General features: G+C 39.2%; 1 protein-coding gene across 1 annotated transcript in view; it reads left to right on the top strand.

The window, feature by feature from the left end:
• PARG (poly(ADP-ribose) glycohydrolase) overlaps nucleotides 1–24897 on the top strand; it is a 482847-nt gene that overhangs the window by 444573 nt on the left and 13377 nt on the right. The window contains 1 exon segment of the mRNA XM_053692075.1: nucleotides 7486–7614. Within this exon segment, the coding sequence (XP_053548050.1) occupies nucleotides 7486–7614 (129 nt within the window).

Raw genomic sequence — 24897 nt, 5'->3', positions numbered from 1 at the left:
CAAAAGTTTGTTATTTTTAAACGGTGCCGGCGTTGTACTGTTTTTTTACCTCAGGCAGAAATTAGAAGAAGAATTTGCCTGAGGTTTTTGATGATCTTAGCAGGTTGTAACTAAGGTCCATTGCTGTTCCCACACATAACTGAAGAGTATGGGAGACTTCAGCTGGGAGAACGGCCTGCAGAATTAACTGCCCTGAGGTATGTTCAGTATATTTTTTTCTAGAGGATGATAAGAACTAGAAAATGCTGACAGTGCCTGATATAGTTAAGGTAAGCCTGATTGCAGTGATTTAATAACGACTGGCATCATGCTTGCAGTAAAGGGTAATTTTCATATTACTTTCTATTATGGCTTAGTATGTTAAACGTTATATATATAAGAAACGTTTTTTACTGAGGTGATAAATCTTTATTTGGGGCCTAGTTTTCCACATGGCTGTTATTTTACTCCTAGGAATAGTTTTTTAAGGCCCTCTGACTTTGAGTGTATGGTGGGAGGGGCCTATTTTCGCGCTCTAATTGCGCAGTTGTTTATTACATCCTGAGACATCCAGCTTCCCTGAAGGAGTCCCCTGACATATTGGACCTCTGTAAAGGGTTTTTGTGCCTAAAAAAGTCATTTTATGGGAAGGTAGGAGCCACAGTAGAGCTGTGGCAGTTTGCTTGTGACTGTTATAACGGTTTTTACCGTTTTTTTGCTTCGTTTTTGAACCTGAGGGGTTAATCATCCATTTGCAAGTGGGTGCAATGCTATTTTAGTCTATTATATACACTGTAAAAATTTCATAGAGTTAACTGCTTTTTTCACTGTTTTGCAGTTTTTGTGTTTGTTTTTTTCCCTTAAAGGCACAGTACCGTTTTTTATATTCTGCTTTTTCACATTAATTAAAGTGTTTTCAAAGCTTGCTGGTCTCATTACTAGTCTGTTAAACATGTCTGACATAGAGGAAACTCCTTGTTCATTATGTTTAGAAGCCATTGTGGAACCCCCTCTTAGAATGTGTACCAAATGCACTGATCTTACTATAAGTTATAAAGACCATATTCTGGCTTTAAAAGATTTATCACCAGAAGAAATTGACAAGGGGGAAGTTATGCCGACTAACTCTCCCCACGTGTCAGAGGCTTTAACTCCCGCTCAAGAGGCGCCAAGTACATCTAGCGCGCCCATTGCGTATACTTTACAAGACATGGCGGCAGTTATGAATCATACTCTTACAGAAGTATTGTCCAAACTGCCAGGGTTACAAGGAAAGCGAGACAGCTTTGGGACTAGAAAAAATACAGAGCTCTCTGACGCTTTAGTAGCTATGTCCGATATACCCTCACAATGTGCAGAAGCCGAAGAAGGAGAGCTTCTATCTGTGGGTGATTTTTCTGACTCAGGGAAGACACTTCAACCTGATTCTGATATGTCTACATTTAAATTTAAGCTTGAACACCTCCGCATGTTGCTCAGGGAGGTTTTAGCAACTCTGGATGACTGTGACGCCATTGTAGTCCCAGAGAAATTGTGTAAATTGGATAAATACTACGCAGTGCCTGTTTACACTTATGTTTTTCCAATACCTAAGAGGTTTTCAGAAATTATTACTAAGGAATGGGAATAGACCAGGTGTACCGTTCTCTCCCCCTCCTGTTTTTAAAAAGATGTTTCCCATAGATTCCGCTACACTGGACTTGTGGCAAACGGTCCCCAAGGTGGAGGGAGCAGTCTCTACTCTAGCGAAGCGTACAACTATCCCTGTCGAGGACAGTTGTGCTTTTCTAGACCCAATGGACAAAAAATTAGAGGGTTACCTTAAGAAAATTTTTATTCAACAAGGTTTTATTCTCCAGCCCCTTGCATGCATTGCCCCTGTCACTGCTGCTGCGGCCTTCTGGTTTGAGTCTTTAGAAGAGGCTCTACAGGTAGAAACCCCATTGGATGATATCCTTGACAAGCTTAAAGCCCTTAAGCTAGCCAATTCGTTTGTTTCTGACGTTGTTGTTCATTTAACCAAATTAACGGCTAAGAACTCAGGTTTTGCTATTCAGGCGCGTAGGGCGCTATGGCTTAAATCCTGGTTAGCTGAAGTTACTTCAAAGTCTAAGCTTCTCAACATTCCCTTCAAAGGGCAGACCCTATTCGGGCCTGGACTGAAGGAGATCATTTCTGATATTACTGGAGGAAAAGGTCACGCCCTTCCTCAGGATAGGTCCAACAAATTAAGGACCAAACAGTCTAATTTTCGTGCCTTTTGAAACTTCAAGAGTGGCGCAGCTTCAACTTCCTCTAATACAAAACAAGAGGGAAATGTTGCCCAGTCCAAAACGGTCTGGAGACCTAACCAGACTTGGAACAAAGGAAAGCAGGCCAAAAAACCTGCTGCTGCCTCTAAGACAGTATGAAAGGTCAGCCCCCGATCCGGTAACGGATCTAGTAGGGGGCAGACTTTCTCTCTTCGCCCAGGCTTGGGCAAGAGATGTCCAGGATCCCTGGGCGTTGGAAATTGTGTCCCAGGGATATCTTCTGGACTTCAAAGTTTCTTCCCCAAAAGGAAGATTTCATCTCTCACAATTATCTGCAAACCAGATAAATAGAGAGGCATTCTTACATTGTGTTCAAGACCTCCTAGTTATGGGAGTGATCCACCCAGTTCCAAAGGAGGAACAGGGGCAAGGCTTCTATTCAAATCGGTTTGTGGTTCCCAAGAAAGAGGGAACCTCATCTTAGATCTCAAGATCCTAAACAAATTTCTCAGGGTCCAATCCTTCAAGATGGAGACTATTCGAACCATCCTACCTATGATCCAGGAGGGTCAATATATGACTACCATGGACTTAAAGGATGCTTATCTGCACATTCCGATACATAGAGATCATCATTGGTTTCTCAAGTTCGCCTTCCTAGACAGGCATTACCAGTTTGTGGCTCTTCCCTTTGGGTTAGCTACGGCACCAAGAATCTTTACGAAGGTTCTGGGGTCACTCCTAGCGGTCCTAAGGCCGCGGGGTATAGCAGTAGCCCCTTACCTAGACGACATTCTAATACAGGCGTCGAATTTTCAAATCGCCAGGTCCCATACAGACATTGTTCTGGCATTTCTGAGGTCGCATGGGTGGAAAGTGAACGAAGAAAAAAGTTCTCTATCCCCTCTCACAAGAGTTTCCTTCCTAGGAACTCTGATAGATTAGTAGAAATTAAAATTTACCTAACAGAGGTCAGGTGGTCAAAACTTCTAAACTCCTGCCGTGTTCTTTATTCTACTTCTCGCCCTTCAGTGGCTCAGTGTATGGAAGTAATCGGCTTAATGGTAGTGGCAATGGACATAGTGCCGTTTGCCCGCCTACATCTCAGACCGCTGCAACTCTGAATGCTCAGTCAGTGGAATGGGGATTACACAGATTTGTCCCCTCTACTAAATCTGGATCAATAGACCAGGGATTCTCTTCTCTGGCGGTTATCTCAGGTCCATCTGTCCAAGGGTATGTCCTTCCGCAGGCCAGATTGGACAATAGTAACGACAAATGCCAGCCTTCTGGGCTGGGGTGCAGTCTGGAACTCCCTGAAGGCTGAGGGCTTGTGGACTCAGGAGGAGACACTCCTTCCGATAAACATTCTGGAACTAAGAGCGATATTCAATGCTCTTCAGGCTTGGCCTCGGCTAGCTGCGGTCAGGTTCATCAGATTTCAGTCGGACAACTTCACGACTGTAGCCTACATCAACCATCAAGGGGGAACAAGGAGTTCCCTAGCAATGTTGGAGGTTTCAAAAATAATTCTATGGGCAGAGGTTCACTCTTGCCATCTATCAGCTATCCATATCCCAGGAGTAGAGAACTGGGAGGCGGATTTTCTAAGTCGACAGACTTTTCATCCGGGGGAGTGGGAACTCCATCCGGAGGTGTTTGTACAGTTGATTCAACTTTGGGGCAAACCAGAACTGCATCTCATGGGGTCTCGTCAAAACGCCAAGCTCTAGCAGCGCCTTGGTCTTTCAACCTGGCTTATGTGTTTCCACCGTTTCCTCTGCTCCCTCATCTGATTGCCAAGATCAAGCAGGAGAGAGCTTCGGTGATTTTGATAGCACCTGCGTGGCCACGCAGGACTTGGTATGCAGATCTGGTGGACATGTCATCCCTTCCACCATGGACTCTACTGCTGAGGCAGGACCTTCTACTTCAGGGTCCTTTCAACCATCCAAATCTAATTTCTCTGCGTCTGACTGCTTGGAGATTGAACGCTTGATTTTATCAAAACGTGGTTTCTCCGAATCGGTCATTGATACCTTAATTCAGGCTCGAAAGCCTGTCACCAGGAAAATCTATCATAAGATATGGTGTAAATATCTTCATTGGTGTAAATCCAAGGGTTACTCATGGAGTAAAGTCGGGATTCCCAGGATATTATCTTTTCTCCAAGAAGGATTGGAGAAGGGATTGTCAGCTATTTCCTTAAAGGGACAGATTTCTGCTCTGTCCATTCTTTTGCACAAGCGTCTGGCGGATGTTCCAGACGTTCAGTCGTTTTGTCAGGCTTTAGTTAGAATCAAGCCTGTGTTTAAACCTGTTGCTCCGCCATGGAGTTTAAATTTAGTTCTTAAAGTTCTTCAAGGGGTTCCGTTTGAACCTCTGCATTCCATAGATATCAAGCTTTTATCTTGGAAAGTTCTGTTTTTGATAGCTATCTCTTCGACTCGAAGAGTTTCAGAGTTATCTGCCTTGCAGTGTGATTCCCCTTATCTGATCTTCCATGCAGATAAGGTAGTTTTGCGTACCAAACCTGGGTTTCTTCCTAAGGTGGTATCTAATAAGAATATCAATCAGGAGATTGTTGTTCCGTCACTGTGTCCTAATCCTTCTTCAAAAGAAGAACGTCTATTACACAATCTTGACATGGATCGGTTTTAAAGTTTTATTTACAAGCTACTAAAGATTTTCGTCAAACATTTGCATTGTTTGTTGTCTACTCTGGACAGAGGAAAGGCCAAAAGGCTTCAGCAAACTTCTCTTTCCTTTTGGTTAAGAAGTATAATCCGCTTAGCTTATGAGACTGCTGGCCAGCAGCCTCCTGAAAGAATTACAGCTCATTCCACTAGAACGGTGGCTTCCATATGGGCTTTTAAAAATGAGGCTTCTGTTGAACAGATTTGTAAGGCGGCGACTTGGTCTTCGCTTCATACTTTTTCTAAATTCTACAAATTTGATACTTTTGCTTCTTCGGAGGCTATTTTTGGGAGAAAGGTCTTACAGGCAGTAGTGCCTTCCGTTTAAGCGCCTGCCTTGTCCCTCCCTTCATCCGTGTCCTATAGCTTTGGTATTGGTATCCCACAAGTAATGGATGAATCCATGGACTGGATACACCTTACAAGAGAAAACAAAATTTATGCTTACCTGATAAATTTATTTCTCTTGTGGTGTATCCAGTCCACGGCCCGCCCTGTCATTTTAAGGCAGGTGCTTTTATGTTTAAACTACAGTCACCACTGCACCCTATAGTTTCTCCTTTCTCTTACTTGTCTTCGGTCGAATGACTGGTAGTGGCAGTTAGGGGAGGAGCTATATAGACAGCTCTGCTGTGGGTGATCCTCTTGCAGCTTCCTGTTGGGAAGGAGAATATCCCACAAGTAATGGATGAATCCGTGGACTGGATACACCACAAGAGAAATAAATTTATCAGGTAAGCATAAATTTTGTTTTTAGGCGCATCTGACCATATTTTATTATATTTCTCTCCTAAGGTGGTGTCAGATCGGAACATCAATCAAGAGATTGTTGTTCCTTCCTTTTGTCCCAATCCTTCTTCCCCGAAGGAACGTTTGCTCCACAATCTGGATGTGGTTCGTTCCTTTAGGCTACTAAGGAGTTCAGACAATCTTCATCTTTGTTCTTAATGCGGGTAGACGCAAGGGACAGAGAGGCAAGGTAACTTCCTTATCTTTGTGGTTGAGGAGTTTTATCCGCTTAGCTTATGAGAAAGCGGGACAGCATCCTCCTGAGAGGATAACGGCTCATTCCACTAGTGCAGTTGCTTCTTCCTGGGCTTTTAAGAACGAAGCCTCTATGGATCAGATTTGTAAGGTGGCTACCTGGTCCTCCTTACATACTTTTTCTAAGTTTTACAAATTCGATGTGTTTGCTTCGGCTGAAGAAGCTTTTTGGAGAAAGTGTCCAGTGTCCTCTGGAGCTTGGGTATTGATTCCCAAAAGTAAGGAATAATGTTGTGGACTCTCCCTGCATTTGGAGAAAAAAAAACAAAATTTATGCTTACCAGGTAAATTCCCTTCTTTCCTGGCAGGGAGAGTCCACGACCCCGCCCGTAAGATATACTGTGTATGTGTGTGTGTATATATATATATATATATATATATATATATATACATATATATATATATATATATATACATATTTATTTTTTTGGAGCAGCTCTTCTTTAATTTTTTCTTCTGGCATCTTTATACCCTGATGTTTCTCCTACTTTTCCTCATTCCCTCGGCCGATTGACTGGTGGGATGGGAGGGATATTTAAGCTTTTGGCTAGGGTGTCTTTGCCTCCTCCTGGTTGCCAGGTGTTGATATTCCCAACAGTAAGGAATTAAGTCGTGGACTCTCCCTGCTAGGAAAGTGTATTAAATTGTTTACACATGGATCCTTTTACCTTTATTTTTGACATTTAAAATAGTTTTTTCCTCTGTTTTTTTTTTTTTTTTTTTAAACCTTCACCTATATAGACATTTTGAGTACTGCAGTATTTTCTATAGAAATGCTATGTAAACAAGACATCAGCAGATGCTTTTTAACCTGTGCACAGGCAAAATATTCTAACTTTACACATAGCTGTAGTGGCAGAGGTTATAGAATGGTACATAGCAGAGTTTGATAAAGGGACATAATACTCATATGCTAAATCACATGAAACTGATGCAGTATAAATGTAAAAAGCTGACAGGAAAATATCACCTGAGCATCTCTATGTAAAAAAGGAAGATATTTTACCTCACAATTTCCTCAGCTCAGCAGAGTAAGTTCTGTGTAAAAAAAGCTTAGCTGCAGGTAAAAAATAAATAAATGAAGAAATGAACAGCAGCCAATCAGCAGTGCTGAGGTCATGAACTCTTTTGCTGTGATCTCATGATATTTGACTTAACTCTCATGAGATTTCATAGTAAACTTCCTTAAACTGAATAGGGAAATAAGATGAGTGTGCACGTAAGCTCACTCCCTTAGCTGTCCCGGGACAGACATACCGATTTGCTGCTTAGAAGTCCTTTACAATGGGATGTGGCTACTGAGGAACTTTTGAGGTTAAATATCTTTCTTTTTTACATAGAGATGTTCAGGTGATATTTTCTAGTCCGTTTTTTACAGCTATGCTGCATTAATTTCAAGTGTTTCAACATTTGTGTGTCATGGCCCTTTAATAAAAAGCTTTTACTCCACTGTCTGCGATGTCTGTAAATAGAATAAATTACAGTCTGCTTTGTGTATTTGTTATTCCTTGCAGCCTTAATCCAGATCCTGGCATGTGCTGAAGCAGGGCGAGATGTGGTGTATTTCACCTTTGGAGACAGTGAACTAATGAAGGATATACACGGAATGCACACCCTCCTTACAGAAAAGGATCTAACAGTTGGTGAGTAATGTTTGTTGTACAAAAAATTATGTCACCAGTGAAGGAAATAAAATCTACATTTTTGCCTTTAAATAAAACAATGTATTACTCAGACATAATGAAAGAAATATATTGGGACTGTGAAACAGTGGTTGGTCAGTGAAGGTTGACTCTATTCTATTGGGGGAAATACTAACTACAGAATTAAAACTAATATTTCTCAAACGATAAGTGACCTTATTTGGAACTAGAAATCACTGTTGATTTAAAGGACATTTGTTGTGCAAAAAGGGCATGCTCTGATGCTTAAAAGCACTCAACAACCCAGCAAGTCTGTGTTTAACCCCAGTTAAAGTGCCTTTCGAGAACTGATGGTCCCAAGCAGCCAATCAGCAGTGGCACACATCTCAGCTAACGAATCAGAGCATGTCATTTTTTTTCACTATATTGCCCCTTTAAGACTATCTACTTTTCTTAATGAATTCCCTGAAGTGTATTTAAAGGGACAGTCAACACCAGAATTTTTGTTTTTTTAAAAAGATAGACAATCCCTTTATTACCCATTCCACAGTTTTGCATAACCAACGCAGTTATAATGGTACACTTTTCTTTCATGTAATTAGCAAGAGTCCATGAGCTAGTGACGTATGGGATATACATTCCTACCAGGAGGGGCAAAGTTTCCCAAACCTCAAAATGCCTATAAATACACCCCTCACCACACCCACAATTCAGTTTTACAAACCTTGCCTCCCATGGAGGTGGTGAAGTAAGTTTATGCTAGATTCTTCGTTGATATGCGCTTCGCAGCAGGCTGGAGCCCGATTTTCCTCTCAGAGTGCAGTGAATGTCAGAGGGATGTGAAGAGAGTATTGCCTCGTTATTGCGTCATTTTTTCAGGCGTCACAGGATGTGGCGTCATACTTGGCGCCAAAAAAAAATATGGGCGTTGTACTTGGCGCCAATAATGTGGGCGTCATTTTTGGTGCCAAAAAATGTGGGCGTCATTCTTGTCTCCACCTTTTTTTCACATTATTTCAGTCTTATTTTTCATTGCTTCTGGTTGCTAGAGGCTTGTTCATTTGGCATTTTTTCCCATTCCTGAAACTGTCATTTAAGGAATTTGATATTTTTGCTTTATATGTTGTTTTTTCTATTACATATTGCAAGATGTCTCAACATGACCCTGGATCAGAATCTACTTCTGGAAAGACGCTGCCTGATGCTGGTTCTACCAAAGTTAAGTGCATCTGTTGTAAACTTTTGGTAACTGTTCCTCCGGCTGTTGTTTGCGATAACTGTCATGATAAACTTTCTAATGCAGATTGTATTTCCATTAGTAATAATCCATTACCTGTTGTTGCTCCTTCAACATCTAATGTTCAGGATGTCCCTGTTAATGTAAAAGAATTTGTTTCTAAATCTATTAGGAAGGCCCTGTCTGTTATTCCTCCTTCCAGTAAGCGTAAAAGGCTTTCTCTTGTTAAGTGTATCCAGTCCACGGATCATCCATTACTTATGGGATATTCTCCTTCCCAACAGGAAGTTGCAAGAGGATCACCCACAGCAGAGCTGCTATATAGCTCCTCCCCTAACTGCCATATCCAGTCATTCTCTTGCAAGCCTCAACCAAGATGGAGGTCGTAAGAGGAGTGTGGTGTTTTATACTTAGTTTATTTCTTCAATCAAAAGTTTGTTATTTTTAAATGGTACCGGAGTGTGCTGTTTATCTCAGGCAGTATTTAGAAGAAGAATCTGCCTGCATTTTCTATGATCTTAGCAGAAGTAACTAAGATCCATGGCTGTTCTCACATATTCTGAGGAGTGAGGTAACTTCAGAGAGGGAATGGCGTGCAGGTTTTCCTGCAATAAGGTATGTGCAGTTAATATTTTTCTAGGGATGGAATTTGCTATAAAATGCTGCTTATAACGGATTAATGTAAGTAAAGCCTTAAATGCAGTGATAGCTACTGGTATCAGGCGTATTAATAGAGATACTCTTACTCATACTCTTATAAAAATGTAATATAAAACGTTTGCTGGCATGTTAATCGTTTTTATATATGTTTGGTGACAAAACTTATTGGGGCCTAGTTTTTTTCCACATGGCTGGTTTGATTTCCACCATGGACTCTGCCTCTAAGACAGGACCTTCTAATACAAGGTCCTTTCAATCATCCAAATCTAATTTCTCTGAGACTGACTGCATGGCGATTGAACGCTTGATTCTATCAAAGCGTGGCTTCTCCGAGTCAGTCATTGATACTTTAATACAGGCACGAAAGCCTGTTACCAGGAAAATCTATCACAAGATATGGCGTACATATCTTTACTGGTGTGAATCCAAGAATTACTCATGGAGTAAGGTTAGGATTCCTAGGATATTGTCCTTTCTCCAAGAGGGTTTGGACAAAGGATTATCAGCTAGTTCCTTAAAGGGACAGATTTCTGCTCTGTATATTCTTTTGCACAAGCGTCTGGCAGAAGTTACAGACGTCCAGGCATTTTGTCAGGCTTTGGTTAGAATTAAGCCTGTGTTTAAACCTGTTGCTCCCCCATGGAGCTTAAACTTGGTTCTTAAAGTTCTTCAAGGAGTTCCGTTTGAACCCCTTCATTCCATTGATATTAAGCTTTTATCTTGGAAAGTTCTGTTTTTGATGGCTATTTCCTCGACTCGGAGAGTCTCTGAGCTATCTGCCTTACAATGTGATTCTCCTTATCTGATTTTTCATGCAGATAAGGTAGTTCTGCGTACCAAACCTGGGTTTTTACCTAAGGTGGTTTCTAACAAGAATATCAATCAAGAGATTGTTGTTCCATCATTGTGTCCTAATCCTTCTTCAAAGAAGGAACGTCTTTTACATAATCTGGATGTAGTCCGTGCCTTGAAGTTTTACTTACAAGCTACTAAAGATTTTCGTCAAACATCTTCCCTGTTTGTCGTTTATTCTGGACAGAGGAGAGGTCAAAAAGCTTCGGCAACCTCTCTTTCCTTTTGGCTTCGGACAGCAGCCCCCTGAAAGAATTACAGCTCATTCTACTAGAGCTGTGGCTTCCACCTGGGCCTTTAAAAATTAGGCCTCTGTTGAATAGATTTGCAAGGCCGCGACTTGGTCTTCACTTCACACTTTTTCAAAATTTTACAAATTTGATACTTTTGCTTCTTCGGGGGCTGTTTTTGGGAGAAAGGTTCTTCAGGCAGTGGTTCCTTCCACTTAATCCCTGCCTTGTCCCTCCCATCATCCGTGTACTTTAGCTTTGGTATTGGTATCCCATAAGTAATGGATGATCCGTGGACTGGATACACTTAACAAGAGAAAACATAATTTATGCTTACCTGATAAATTTATTTCTCTTGTAGTGTATCCAGTCCACGGCCCGCCCTGTCATTTTAAGGCAGGTCTAAAATTTAATTAAACTACAGTCACCACTGCACCCTATGGTTTCTCCTTTCTCTGTTTGTTTCGGTCGAATGACTGGATATGGCAGTTAGGGGAGGAGCTATATAGCACCTCTGCTGTGGGTGATCCTCTTGCAACTTCCTGTTGGGAAGGAGAATATCCCATAAGTAATGGATGATCCGTGGACTGGATACACTACAAGAGAAATAAATTTATCAGGTAAGCATAAATTATGTTTTAAAACTTCTCATATTTCAGATGAATTTTTAAGTGACCGTCATCATTCTGACTTATCGGTTTCTGATGAGGATCTATCTGGTTCTGAAGATTCTGCCTCAGATATTGACACTGATAAATCTTCATATTTATTTAAGATGGAGTTTATTCGTTCTTTACTTAAAGAAGTGTTAGTTGCATTAGATATGGAGGAGTCTAGTCCTCTTGATACTAAATCTACTAAGCGTTTAAATTCGGTTTTTAAACCTCATGTAGTTATTCCTGAAGTTTTTCCAGTTCCTGATGCTATTTCAGAAGTAATTTCTAGGGAATGGAATAGTCTGGGTACTTCATTTACTCCTTCTCAAAGGTTTAAGAAATTGTACCCTGTGCCATCTGATAGATTAGAATTTTGGGATAAAATCCCTAAAGTTGATGGGGCTATTTCTACTCTTGCTAAACGTACTACTATTCCTACGGCGGATAGTACTTCCTTTAAGGATCCTTTAGACAGGAAGATTGAATCCTTTCTAAGGAGAGCTTATTTATGTTCAGGTAATCTTCTTAGACCTGCTATTTCTTTGGCTGATGTTGCTGCAGCTTCCACTTTCTGGTTGGAGGCTTTAGCGCAACAAGTATAATAATGTAAAAAGACCTAGGAGCGCCTAACACAGGCCGAGGAAGTAAATTCAACTATAAAGCTAGCTATAAACTCTGCAGGTAAGCCATGAAAAATAAATATGTGAAAGATAGTTAAAAAAAGCGTTCTATGACGTCTCAAATAACTCTATTATCTTAACTAAGGTTAATACAAATTTAATACAATTAAAATAAGACAAAATATGTTAAAAACATGGCTCCATGGTACAATATATACGCAAATTACATAAAGCAATAACACATAATATAATAAGACAAAAAATGATATTACAATTATAGCTGAGAATGGAAATCGTAGGGAAATGGTGTTCCCTGCAAACAGTGTGAAATGTTCAAAAAACAGTGAAAAAAATGTTAAAATGTTGATCCCTCAAAGTCTTAACGATGTGAAAGTGATCAAAAAAAGTGGTCAAAAAATGATCAAACAAAAGTTGAAAAAATAATTGAAAAAATAATGTGAAAAAATAGTGAAAAAATAATAATTCCAATATGAAAAGTGAAAAAAGCTGTGTATCTATTAACAAATCTTCCTTAAGTTTGTCCTCAAAAAAGGGTTCATTCAAGTGTTTGTGGTAGGTGAGGGGATGTCCGGTTAACCCTGGGCTTAATCCAACCTGTAAAAGAAATCTAAAATAGTGCAATAATGCTAACAAATAGTTTAAGAAAAGTGCTCACCAATTTCTGCCTATTTGTATTAACCTTAGTTAAAGGGCCATTATACACTAATTTTTTCTTTGCATAAATGTTTTGTAGATGATCTATTTATAAAGCCCATAAAGTTTGTTTTTTAAAAAAATGTATAATTTTGCTTATTTTTAAATAACATTGCTCTGATTTTCAGACTCCTAACCAAGCCCCAAAGTTTTATTTGAATACCGTCAGCTACCTTCTCCAGCTTGCTCCTGTTTGTGTAAAGTGTCTTTTCATATGCAAAAGAAGGGGGAGGGGGGGAGTGTCTTATTTCCCACTTGCAGTGGGCTTTCCAGCTACCTTTTCAACAGAGCTAAACTGAAAGCTTCTAAGTAAGTTTTTAAACCATTTTATACTGGATTTTTATATCGGTATCTGTGCATATTATTCTTTATAGTAGTGTCTATTACATGCAGTTATATGAAAATGAGTGTATACTGTCCCTTTAAGATAATAGAGTTATTTGAGACGTCATAGAACGTTTTTTACCTATCTTTCACATATTTATTTTTCATGGCTTACCTGCAGAGTTTATAGCTAGCTTTATAGTTGAATTTACTTCCTCAGCCTGTGTTAGGCGCTCCTAGGTCTTTTTACATTATTATACTTCTATCTAAGGGCTAGCTAGGTCCCCTTTTGTACCCAGGAGCTAGTAGGAACACTGTGTGAGCGCTGTGAGATACCATATTAATATTCCATTTTTAGCGCAACAAGTCTCAGACCATAATGCTTATAGCATTGTTAAACTTCTTCAACATGCTAATAACTTTATCTGTGATGCCATTTTTGATATCATTAGAATTGATGTCAGATATATGTCTTTAGCTATCTTAGCTAGAAGAGCTTTATGGCTTAAATCTTGGAATGCAGATATGACTTCTAAGTCAACTTTGCTTTCTCTTTCTTTCCAAGGTAATAAATTATTTGGTTCACAGTTGGATTCTATTATTTCAACTGTTACTGGGGGGAAAGGAACCTTTTTGCCTCAGGACAAAAAATCTAAAGGTAAATACAGGGCTGCTAATCGTTTTCGTTCCTTTAGTCAGAATAAAGAACAGAAGCCTGACCCTTCCCCTAAAGGAACGGTTTCCGTTTGGAAATCTTCTCCAGTCTGGAATAAATCCAAGCCTTTTAGAAAGTCAAAACCAGCTCCTAAATCCGCATGAAGGTGCGGCCCTCATTCCAGCACAGCTGGTAGGGGGCAGGTTACGATTTTTCAAAGATATTTGGAACAATTCGATTCACAGTCTTTGGATTCAGAACATTGTTTCTCAAGGATACAGAATAGGTTTCAAGATAAGACCTCCTGTGAGAAGATTTTTTCTCTCTCTCATTCCAGTAAACCCAGTGAAGGCTCAGGCATTTCTGAAATGTGTTTCAGATCTAGAGTTGGCTGGGGTAATCGTACCAGTTCCAGTTCTGGAACGGGGTCTGGGGTTTTGCTCAAATCTATTCATTGTACCAAAGAAGGAGAATTCCTTCAGACCAGTTCTGGATCTAAAAATATTGAATCGTTATGTAAGAATACCAACATTCAAAATGGTGACTATAAGGACTATTCTGCCTTTTGTTCAGCAAGGGCATTATATGTCCACAATAGATTTACAGGATGCATATCTTCATATTCCAATTCATCCAGATCACTATCAGTTTCTGAGTTTCTCTTTTCTAGACAAGCATTACCAGTTTGTTGCCCTTCCGTTTGGCCTAGCAACAGCTCCAAGGATCTTTTCAATGGTTCTCTGTGCCCTTCTCTCTGTCATCAGAGAACAGGGTATTGCGGTATTTCCTTATTTGGACGATATCTTGGTACTTGCTCAGTCTTTACATTCTGCAGAATCTCATACGAATCAACTTGTGTTGTTTCTTCAAATACATGGTTGGAGGATCAATTTACCAAAGAGTTCTTTGATTCCTCAAAGGTAACCTTTTTGGGCTTTCAAATAGATTCAGTGTCAATGACTTTGTCTCTAACAGAAAAGAGACGTCTGAAGTTGGTTTCAGCTTGTCAAAACCTTCAGTCTCAGTCATTCCCTTCGGTAGCTTTTTGCATGGAAATTCTAGGTCTCATGACTGCTGCATCGGACGCGATCCCCTTTGCTCGTTTTCACATGAGACCTCTTCAGCTTTGTATGCTGAACCAGTGGTGCAGGGATTATACAAGGATATCTCAAATAATATCCTTAAATCCCAATGTTCGATCTTCTCTGACTTGGTGGTTGGATCACCATCGTTTAATTCAAGGGGCCTCTTTTGTTCGTCCAACCTGGACTGTGATCTCAACAGATGCGAGTCTTTCAGGTTGTGGAGCTGTATGGGGATCTCTGACAGCGCAGGGGGTTTGGGAATCTCAGGAGGCGAGATTACCAATCAACATTTTGGAACTCCGTGCGATTTTCAGAGCTCTTCAGTTCTGGCCTCTTCTGAAGAGGGAATCGTTTTTGTTTTCAGACGGACAATGTCACAACAGTGGCGTATGTCAATCATCAAGGTGGGACTCACAGTCCTCAAGCTATGAAAGAAGTATCTCGGATACTTGTATGGGCGGAATCCAGCTCTTGTCTAATTTCTGCGGTTTACATCCCAGGTGTAGACAATTGGGAAGCAGATTATCTCAGTCGCCAGACGTTACATCTGGGCGAATGGTCTCTTCACCCAGAGGTATTTCTTCAGATTGTTCAAATCTGGGGACTTCCAGAAATAGATCTGATGGCCTCTCATCTAAACAAGAAACTTCCCAGGTATCTGTCCAGATCCAGGGATCCTCAGGCGGAAGCAGTGGACGCATTGTCGCTTCCTTGGAATTATCATCCTGCCTATATCTTTCCGCCTCTAGTTCTTCTTCCAAGAGTGATTTCCAAAATTCTAATGGAACGTTCGTTTGTACTGCTGGTGGCTCCAGTAAATCTGTGTCTAGGAAGATTTATTATCGAGTCTGGAAGACTTACATTTCTTGGTGTTCTCATAAGTTCTCCTGGCATTCTTTTAGAATTCCTAGAATTTTACAGTTTCTTCAGGATGGTTTGGATAAAGGTTTATCTGCAAGTTCTTTGAAAGGACAGATCTCTGCTCTTTCTGTTCTTTTTCACAGAAAGATTGGTAATCTTCCTGATATTCATTGTTTTGTACAGGCTTTGGTTCGTATCAAGCCTGTCATTAAGTCAATCTCTCCTCCTTGGAGTCTTAATTTGGTTCTGAGGGCTTTACAGGCTCCTCCGTTTGAACCTATGCATTCTCTGGATATTAAATTACTTTCTTGGAAAGTTTTGTTCCTTTTGGCCATCTCTTCTGCTAGAAGAGTTTCTGAGTTATCTGCTCTTTCTTGTGAATCTCCTTTTCTGATTTTTCATCAGGATAAGGCGGTGTTGCAGACTTAATTTCAATTTTTACCTAAGGTTGTGAATTCTTACAACATTAGTAGGGAAATTGTTGTCCCTTCATTGTGCCCTGATCCTAAGAATTCGAAGGAGAAATCTTTACATTCTTTGGATGTAGTAAGAGCTTTGAAATATTATGTTGAAGCTACTAAAGATTTTAGAAAGACTTCTAGTCTTTTTGTTATCTTTTCTGGTTCCAGAAAAGGTCAGAAAGCTTCTGCCATTTCTTTGGCGTCTTGGTTAAAGTCTTTGATTCATCATGCTTATGTGGAGTCGGGTAAGTCCCCGCCTCAAAGGATTACAGCTCATTCTACTAGGTCAGTTTCTACTTCCTGGGCTTTTAGGAATGAAGCTTCTGTTGATCAGATTTGCAAAGCAGCAACTTGGTCTTCTTTGCATACTTTTACTAAATTCTACCATTTTGATGTTTTCTCTTCTTCTGAAGCAGTTTTTGGTAGCTGTTTCAGTTTGATTCTTCTGCTTATAATTTCAGTTTTTTTCATTATTAAGATTTAAACTTTTGATTTGGGTTGTGGATTATTTTTTCAGCGGAATTGGCTGTCTTTATTTTATCCCTCCCTCTCTAGTGACTCTTGCGTGGAAGTTCCACATCTTGGGTATCTGCTATCCCATACGTCACTAGCTCATGGACTCTTGCTTATTACATGAAAGAAAACATAATTTATGTAAGAACTTACCTGATAAATTCATTTCTTTCATATTAGCAAGAGTCCATGAGACCCACCCTTTTTGTGGTGGTTATGATTTTTTTGTATAAAGCACAATTATTCCAAATTCCTTATTTTTGATGTTTTCGCTCCTTTCTTATCACCCCACTTCTTGGTTATTCGTTAAACTGAATTGTGGGTGTGGTGAGGGGTGTATTTATAGGCAATTTGAGGTTTGGGAAACTTTGCCCCTCCTGGTAGGAATGTATATCCCATACGTCACTAGCTCATGGACTCTTGCTAATATGAAAGAAATGAATTTATCAGGTAAGTTCTTACGTAAATTATGTTTTTACCTATGTAATTACCTTGTATCTAAGCCTCTGCAAACTGCCCCCTTATTTCAGTTCTTTTGACAGACTTGTATTTTAGCCAATCAGTGCTTACTCCTAGGTAACTTCACATGTGTGAGCTCAATGTTATCTATATGACACACATGAACTAATGCCCTCTAGCGGCGAAAAAATGCATTCACATAAGAGGCAGCCTTCAAGGTCTAAGAAATTAGCATATGAGCCTTCCTAGGTTTAGCTTTCAACTAAGAATACCAAGAGAACAAAGCAAAATTGGTGATAAAAGTAAATTGGAAAGTTGTTTAAAATGACATGCCCTATATGAATCATAAAAGTTTATTTTGGTCTTGACTGTCACTTTAAACTAAACAGATTTTACAAGTATGGGCTATACTGGTGAAACATGAGGCATGTGCACATAGGCATTCGTTTCACAAATTCCAAATATTAGTTAGTTAGCAGCATTCAGCTATTTTCGGCGCTGTGGATATATATGTCAAAGTGCAATACACAAAAATCTGTGCAAATACTATAAAACATTATATTCCAGATCATGGTTTCATAAACTTCAGCAGAGGTGGACATTAAAGGGACATGACACCCAAAAAAGTTCTCCAGATAGAGAATATAATTTTAAACAACTTTCCAATTTACATATATTATTTAATTTGCTTGCTTCTCTTGTTATCCTTTGCTGAAAGGCTTATCTAGGCAAGCTCAGGAGCAGCAAAGAACATAGGTTCTAGCTGCTGATTGGTGGCTGCATATATACATATTTATATATATTGTTTGTCATTGGCTCCCCATGTGTTCTGTTAGAAACCAGTAGTGCATTGCTGCTACTTCAACAAATTATACCATGGAATGAAGCAAATTTGCTAATAGAAGTAAACTGGAAAGTTGTTTAAAATTGTATGTTCTACCTAAATCATGAAAGAAAATTTTGGGGTTTCTTGTCCCTTTAAGTATGTGTGAGACAAACTGTTTCTCTGGTGTGTCTAAAAGATAGTCCAGGAAATCTCAAAGTGCTGAGCAGTAGATCACTGTTGTGGGATTTAACCAGTAGTGATTAAATTGGCTCAAGATTAAAAATAAAATGTAAATTTGAGTTTTGGGCCTAGTGTACTCTGCACCATCAGCGTGGCCTCATTTATACAAGGGTGGTTACTGTCCATGAATTTTAGTCCCTGTGTTAAGTGAAGATCAATTTCACATACAAGTTCATTTGTTCTAGATAAGTTTATACTTTTAGGAAATATAGACTTGCTGGGCCTATGGCTCTTATCTGCTGTCAATATCTGTTTCTAAATAGACAACGCAAAAGCACTTAGTTTGAATTTCACAGGAGTAGTAGATTTTTTTTTCTGACAAATTTCAAAGTTCGTTTTATTTTCGTCCCCACTGCATCACGTGACAACCAATTCTTGCACATGCTCGGTATGAGCCGGTGCCTTAATTTGCATATAATGATATTGTGCATTCTCAAATAATAGTAGGCTGTCCCTTTAAATACCAGATATGTTTTGCTCTTCCAGTCTCCTATTAAGGTTAGTTTCTATCTTCTTTTGTTTTGCATTAATGTGATCACTCTTTAGGTCCCTCTAAAACATACACTTTCATGATGCATTCAGAGCCCTGACCTTATTAGATAGAATGATGGATTTTTTCAAGAACTCCCTCAAAATATGTTCTGCGGGGAATAGTACTGTTGGGGGGAGGGGGTTTAAAAAGATGGGAATAAGTAAGCAGAGGAAATGTGAGTTTATTTTTGAGTACATGATCAGTTGCATATTTGGCCCACATAATACTTCTATGTTTTTATCATTTGAAAGGGATTCAGTATAACTGTTAAAAGCTGACAAGAAAATATCTCCTGAACATCTCTGTAAAAAGGAAGATATTTCTTCTTAAAGACACGATGAGTCCACGGATCATCTTCATTACTTATGGGACATTCACCTCCTGGTCAGCAGGAGGAGGCAAAGAGCACCACAGCAGAGCTGTTAAATAGCTCCTCCCTTCCCTCCCACTCCAGTCATTCTCTTTGCCTACGTTAGTGATAGGAAGATAAAGTGAGGTGTTAGATTAGATTCTTCAATCAAGAGTTTATTATTTTTAAAGTAGTCCCAGAGAGTGCTGCTTTGTTCTAGGGTGTAGCCGTAGTCCATATAAGTCTCTACATTAGAGCTTTTGGTGGCTTTAGAGCAATGGGAACTCGTGGGACATAAGTCTCACTGCGCCTCCCATATTTAGATGCTGCCCTTACACTGAAAACCTGAGGGATATTTACTCAGGAATTTCTTGTTCTTTTCAGGTCCATGGGAGGGAGAGGACCTCCTAAACCTGGGAACTGCCTTGCTGCCAGGCAGAAGATAAGGTAAGTGCTAACTTTATTTCTGGGGAGTAGAAATCTCAGAATAAGTTGGGGCACTTTTATTTTATATATATATATATATATATATATATATATATATATATATATATATATATATATATACCTCATGCTAATAAGGGCTCCTTTTAGGGGTTTCAGACATAAATTCTCCTATTCTCCTAGCGTTCTAGGGGGTATTATGGCAGTGTGGATGCAGGCACTGGGGCTAATTGTGACTCTCCTCTCCCTGCGGTTCTCAATAATAGTAGCCGACAAGGAGTTTTTTTGCATTGAGCTGTGTTGCATAGGGGGACTCACTACTCTTATTTAAGGTGCTTCACTGTTACATTTTATTAACGGACTAAGCACGGGACAGATGACTCAATGTACTGTTCAGCATAGGGGGCTTCACTGTTCGATTGTTTAACGGACTAAGCACGGGACAGATAGCTCAGATGTTTCAAATCTAAGCAAGTTGCTGTATGCACTGTAATACCGGAACAGTGTTTCATTACTTCTTTATTAAGGAAGCAACTGCCTAAGAGGAGTACCGAATGTGGTTCTAACAGACAGCCTAGTTGTTATTTTCCCGGTAACTTAATTTAACTTAAAATGGCGACCAGGAGACTTTTTTTACAACGCCCACGAGGGGCAGGACTTGTGTGGCGCCAATTTTATTGCGCATCTCTGTACTAGGCTCCTGGTTATCGGGAGGGCCAGTTATGAGATGTGTTTTACAGTCACACTCCAGCTCAGGCAATAAACCTCTGTGTGACAACTTCTGTTATTGGCAAGCCACTGACACACCGGCTTTAAGCAAACCTTCATGTCATATCTCCTTGTGAAAGTCTTCACTGTGGTCCCTGAAGGAAACAGGGGAAGTAACTAAGCACCTTTTTTTTTTTTTTTAACATTCTTTTTTATTTGTGCCAGTGAGAGAAGAAATAAGCAAAATCCAATACATTTGAACATGAAACTGCACCACGCAGGGTGCAAATAAGCATAAAAAGAAAAATATGATTAAATTACATCATTCACAAAATATGGAGATGTCAAAATAACCTAATCAAAAATAAAAATCTCTTTTGTTTCTACTGTGTGTATGTATCATGAAAAAACAATCGATTCTTCTATCTCTGGCGGTTCATTTTATCATAGACTGAAAACAAACAACACAATCATACAACACCCACACAAAAAGAAAAAAAAAAAAAAAAAAAACAATATCCCTCTCAAATTATGATTTTAGTCTGCCCCTCTTCCTTCCACTGTAGATCTCCTGACGTGTCAACTGTCTACCGACTCTGGTTCCTGCCCTGGCCTCTCCAACCCTCTCACTTATTCTACCTATAATTCACAACCCAATCTGCCGGGAAATCTCCCAATAATACCAGATCAGAAAAACAATCAGTACTTAAGAAAGGCGATAGAATTGACTTTTGCACATCCTCTGGATACATTTTAATTATAGGTAACCATCCCAGTAAAAATCTTTTACATTCTTTTTCGCTTGCGTCCCAAAGATGGAAAGATTCAAAGATAATTTGCAACTGGATTTCTTTGATAAAAAATGAGAACCCTGGCATCTTTTTGGCTTTCCAGTTACTTAATATAAGTTGTCTTACAAGTATAATGATTGTATTTATAATTTTACTTGATGGGACTGTCTTTTGACTAGATCGAATTAGCAAAAATATATCCTCAACTTTGAATTGTATGTTTGTTGAGTACGTTCTATTAATCCAAAAAATCACTTTCTTCCAAAATTGTTGAACTCTAGGGCAGTACCAGAACATATGTAAAATATCCGCATTCATAAAGACACATCGCGGGCAAAAGAAGTCTTGGCCCGTAAACATTTTAGCCATTTTCCAAGGTGTACAGTAATAATTATTAAGTAATTTCACATGGCCTTCTCTCCAGCTAGTTGGAATACGGCATTTGATTAATGATTCACAACTCTCTTTCAATGTAACATGATTTATGTTTGGAATCTTAGATATCCATTTTACACATAATTTCTCCATTAGAGCATCACTTTGTTTGGCAAGCATGATACTATATAGTAATTAAATAGAGGGGGGCTTAATATGAGCAACGATCATAATTGCTTTAAACTCCTTCCATGCGATTGTCTCACCATGATTCCATCTCCTAGAAGATATAAAATTGTGCACTTGCAAATAAGAATAAAAATTATTACTTGATAGGTCAAATCGAGCTTTCAAAATATCAAAAGGGATTATTTGTCGATCTTCCGTAAAAAATTGCGAAACTAACTTAAGATCTTTATTGAACCAATCTCTAAATACCTGCTGATTGTTTCCTGGAGGGAATTCGGGGTTGCCTATTAAAGGTAAGTAGTCCGAAAAGGTGTAATCAAGACCTATAAGGGAGCATATTTTTTGCCAGGCTAGAACTACATTAATTGTTGATATTAGATTTTTGACCTTATGCGGTGTTTCTTTTGGATGAATATGTAGTAAAGCTTTGAGAGAAAAAGGGAAGACTAAAGTATTTTCCAATTCTAATGTTGCAAACCAGCTTGTTTCTATGAGCCAATCAAGAGCAATTTTGCCCAAGGCTGCAAGATTATAGAGCGCTATATTAGGTAAAGCTAGCCCGGCTTCTTTACGAGGTTGCATCAGTTTTTCCAATGCGATTCGTGCTTTTTTCTTATTATACCATAAAATTGTGAGAAACTCGAATTTAACTTCCGTATATCTGCTTTATATAGTATCAAAGGTAGATTTTGTAGAAGAAAGAGAAGCCGGGGAAAAATTATAGTCTTAATAAGGTTCACTCTCGCAGTCAGAGATAGAGGAAGGGCAGCCCAAAGTTTCAAGTCCGCATAGATTTTTTGAAATAACGGAACGAAATTAAGACCATACCACCTTGCAGGATTTCTATGAAGATATATTCCCAGATATTTAAGAGCATCCACCTCCTTGAATTCCAGATTATCTAGAGCATTACTTGTTTTATATAACCACATTATTTCACTTTTACTATAATTCACTTTGTACCCGGAAAATGAACTAAAAAGATTTAGACAATCTATCACCGTCGGGATAGCCCTAGGTGTGTTGTGGAGGAAGATTAGTAAATCATCCACATATAGTAAAGTTTTAAGAACAGTCTGCCCAATAGAAATACCTTCTAATATATTCCGTAGCCTTATGGCAAGAGGTTCTAGTGCAAGGTTAAACAGAAGAGGAGACAAGGGACACCCTTGTCTAGTACCTTTTTTCAGTTTTATCCCTGAGGTAAGATTATTATTGATTAGGAGATAAGATATTGGACACTGATAGATATTACGGGTAAACCGAACAAACTCGTTTTTAAACCCAAATTTTTCGAGAGTCTGAAATAGATATTCCCATTCTATAGAATCAAACGCTTTTACCGCGTCAAGGGTTAAAAGTGCGCAATCGTATAAGAAATGTCTATCTGAGTTTTGGCGAATATTCCATATATAATCTATTAGGGTTGTCACTTTCTGTATATTTTTAGAAACATTTCTAGAGGCCATAAACCCTGATTGATCTGAATGTATCACTTCATTGAGACATAGCATTAATCTGGCTGCTAAGATAGAGGATAAAATCTTATAGTCCGCATTAAGTACGGAAATTGGTCTGTAAGACCCTGGATCCTCGGGGTCTTTTCCTTTTTTAAGAATCAGGGAAATGTTAGCGGCCGCAAAATATTCTGAAGGTATCTTCCCATTTCTGTAGTAATTATTAAACAATTTTCCTAGGGTGGGTTTAATTTCTTCTGCGAGTATTTTATAATACTCTGCAGGCAGGCAGTCCGGCCCTGCAGCTTTATTCAATTTGGCCTTATCAATTGCTTCTGCTATCTCGTTTTCTGAAATGGGGGCATTAAGCCTTTCCAATAGATCTTGTGAGACTCTCGGGATTTTTATTTGAGACCAAAATTTATCTTGGTTCTGCATATGATTAGTACTCTTAGTATATAGTTTTTGATAATACACAAACAACGTTTTATTGATATCAGATATTTCTGTATGTCTGTTGTCCTGATCCCTAATTGCTAAAATATAGTTTTTCTTCTGTTATGTGTGATCAGTCCACGGGTCATCATTACTTCTGGGATATTATCTGCTCCCCTACAGGAAGTGCAAGAGGATTCACCCAGCAGAGTTGCTATATAGCTCCTCCCCTCTACGTCACCTCCAGTCATTCTCTTGCACCCAAAGACTAGATAGGAGGTGTGAGAGGACTATGGTGATTATTCTTAGTTTTTAGAACTTCAATCAAAAGTTTGTTATTTTACAATAGCACCGGAGCGTGTTATTACCCCTCTGGCAGAGTTTGAAGAAGAATCTACCAGAGTTTTTCTTATGATTTTAACCGGAGTAGTTAAGATCATATTGCTGTTTCTCGGCCATCTGAGGGAGGTAAAAACTTCAGATCAGGGGACAGCGGGCAGTTGAATCTGCATTGAGGTATGTAGCAGTTTTTATTTTCTGAATGGAATTGATGAAAAAATCCTGCCATACCGTTATAATGAACATGTATGTATACTCTACACTTTAGTATTCTGGGGATGGTATTTCACCGGAATTACTCTGTAAAAGTACATTAAACCTTTTATTAGGTATTTTTCATGTTAAACGTTTTTGCTGGAATGTAGAATCGTTTGCATTAATGAGGTACTGAGTGAATAAGTATTTGGGCAGTATTTTCCACTTGGCAGTTTGCTTGTGTTAATTATGACAGTTTCGTTTCTCTCTCACTGCTGTGTGTGAGAGGGAGGGGCCGTTTTTGGCGCTCTTTGCTACGCATCAAAAATTTCCAGTCAGTTTTTCTGCATGATCCGGTTCATCTCTAACAGAACTCAGGGGTCTTCAAACTTCTTTGAAGGGAAGTAGATTCTCTCAGCAGAGCTGTGAGACTTATATAGTGACTGTGATTTAAAACGTTGCTCTGTAATTTTTATGTTTAAAATTTAATTAGTGTTATTTTACTAATGGGAACAAACCTTTGCTAAAAAGTTGTGTTGTTTGTTAAGAGTGATGCTATAACTGTTTTTTCAGTTCATTATTTCAACTGTCATTTAATCGTTTAGTGCTTCTTGAGGCACAGTACGTTTTTATTAAATAAAATTGTAACCGAGTTGCATGTTTATTGCCAGTGTGTTAAACATGTCTGATTCAGAGGAAGACACCTGTGTCATTTGTTCCAATGCCAAGGTGGAGCCCAATAGAAATTTATGTACTAACTGTATTGATGCTACCTTAAATAAAAGCCAATCTGTACAAATTGAACAAATTTCACCAAATAGCGAGGGGAGAGTTATGCCGACTAACTCGCCTCACGTGTCAGTACCTGCATCTCCCGCCCGGGAGGTGCGTGATATTATGGCGCCTAGTACATCTGGGCAGCCATTACAGATAACATTACAAGATATGGCTACTGTTATGACCGAAGTTTTGGCTAAATTACCAGAACTAAGAGGCAAGCGTGATCACTCTGGGGTGAGAACAGAGTGCGCTGATAATTCTAGGGCCATGTCTGATACTGCGTCACAGCTGGCAGA

Source organism: Bombina bombina, chromosome 9 (genome assembly GCF_027579735.1).
Source record: "Bombina bombina isolate aBomBom1 chromosome 9, aBomBom1.pri, whole genome shotgun sequence".
Lineage (NCBI taxonomy): Eukaryota > Metazoa > Chordata > Amphibia > Anura > Bombinatoridae > Bombina > Bombina bombina.
The sequence above is the reverse complement of the archived record's forward strand: the minus strand, read 5'-3'. Positions and strand labels throughout refer to the sequence as shown.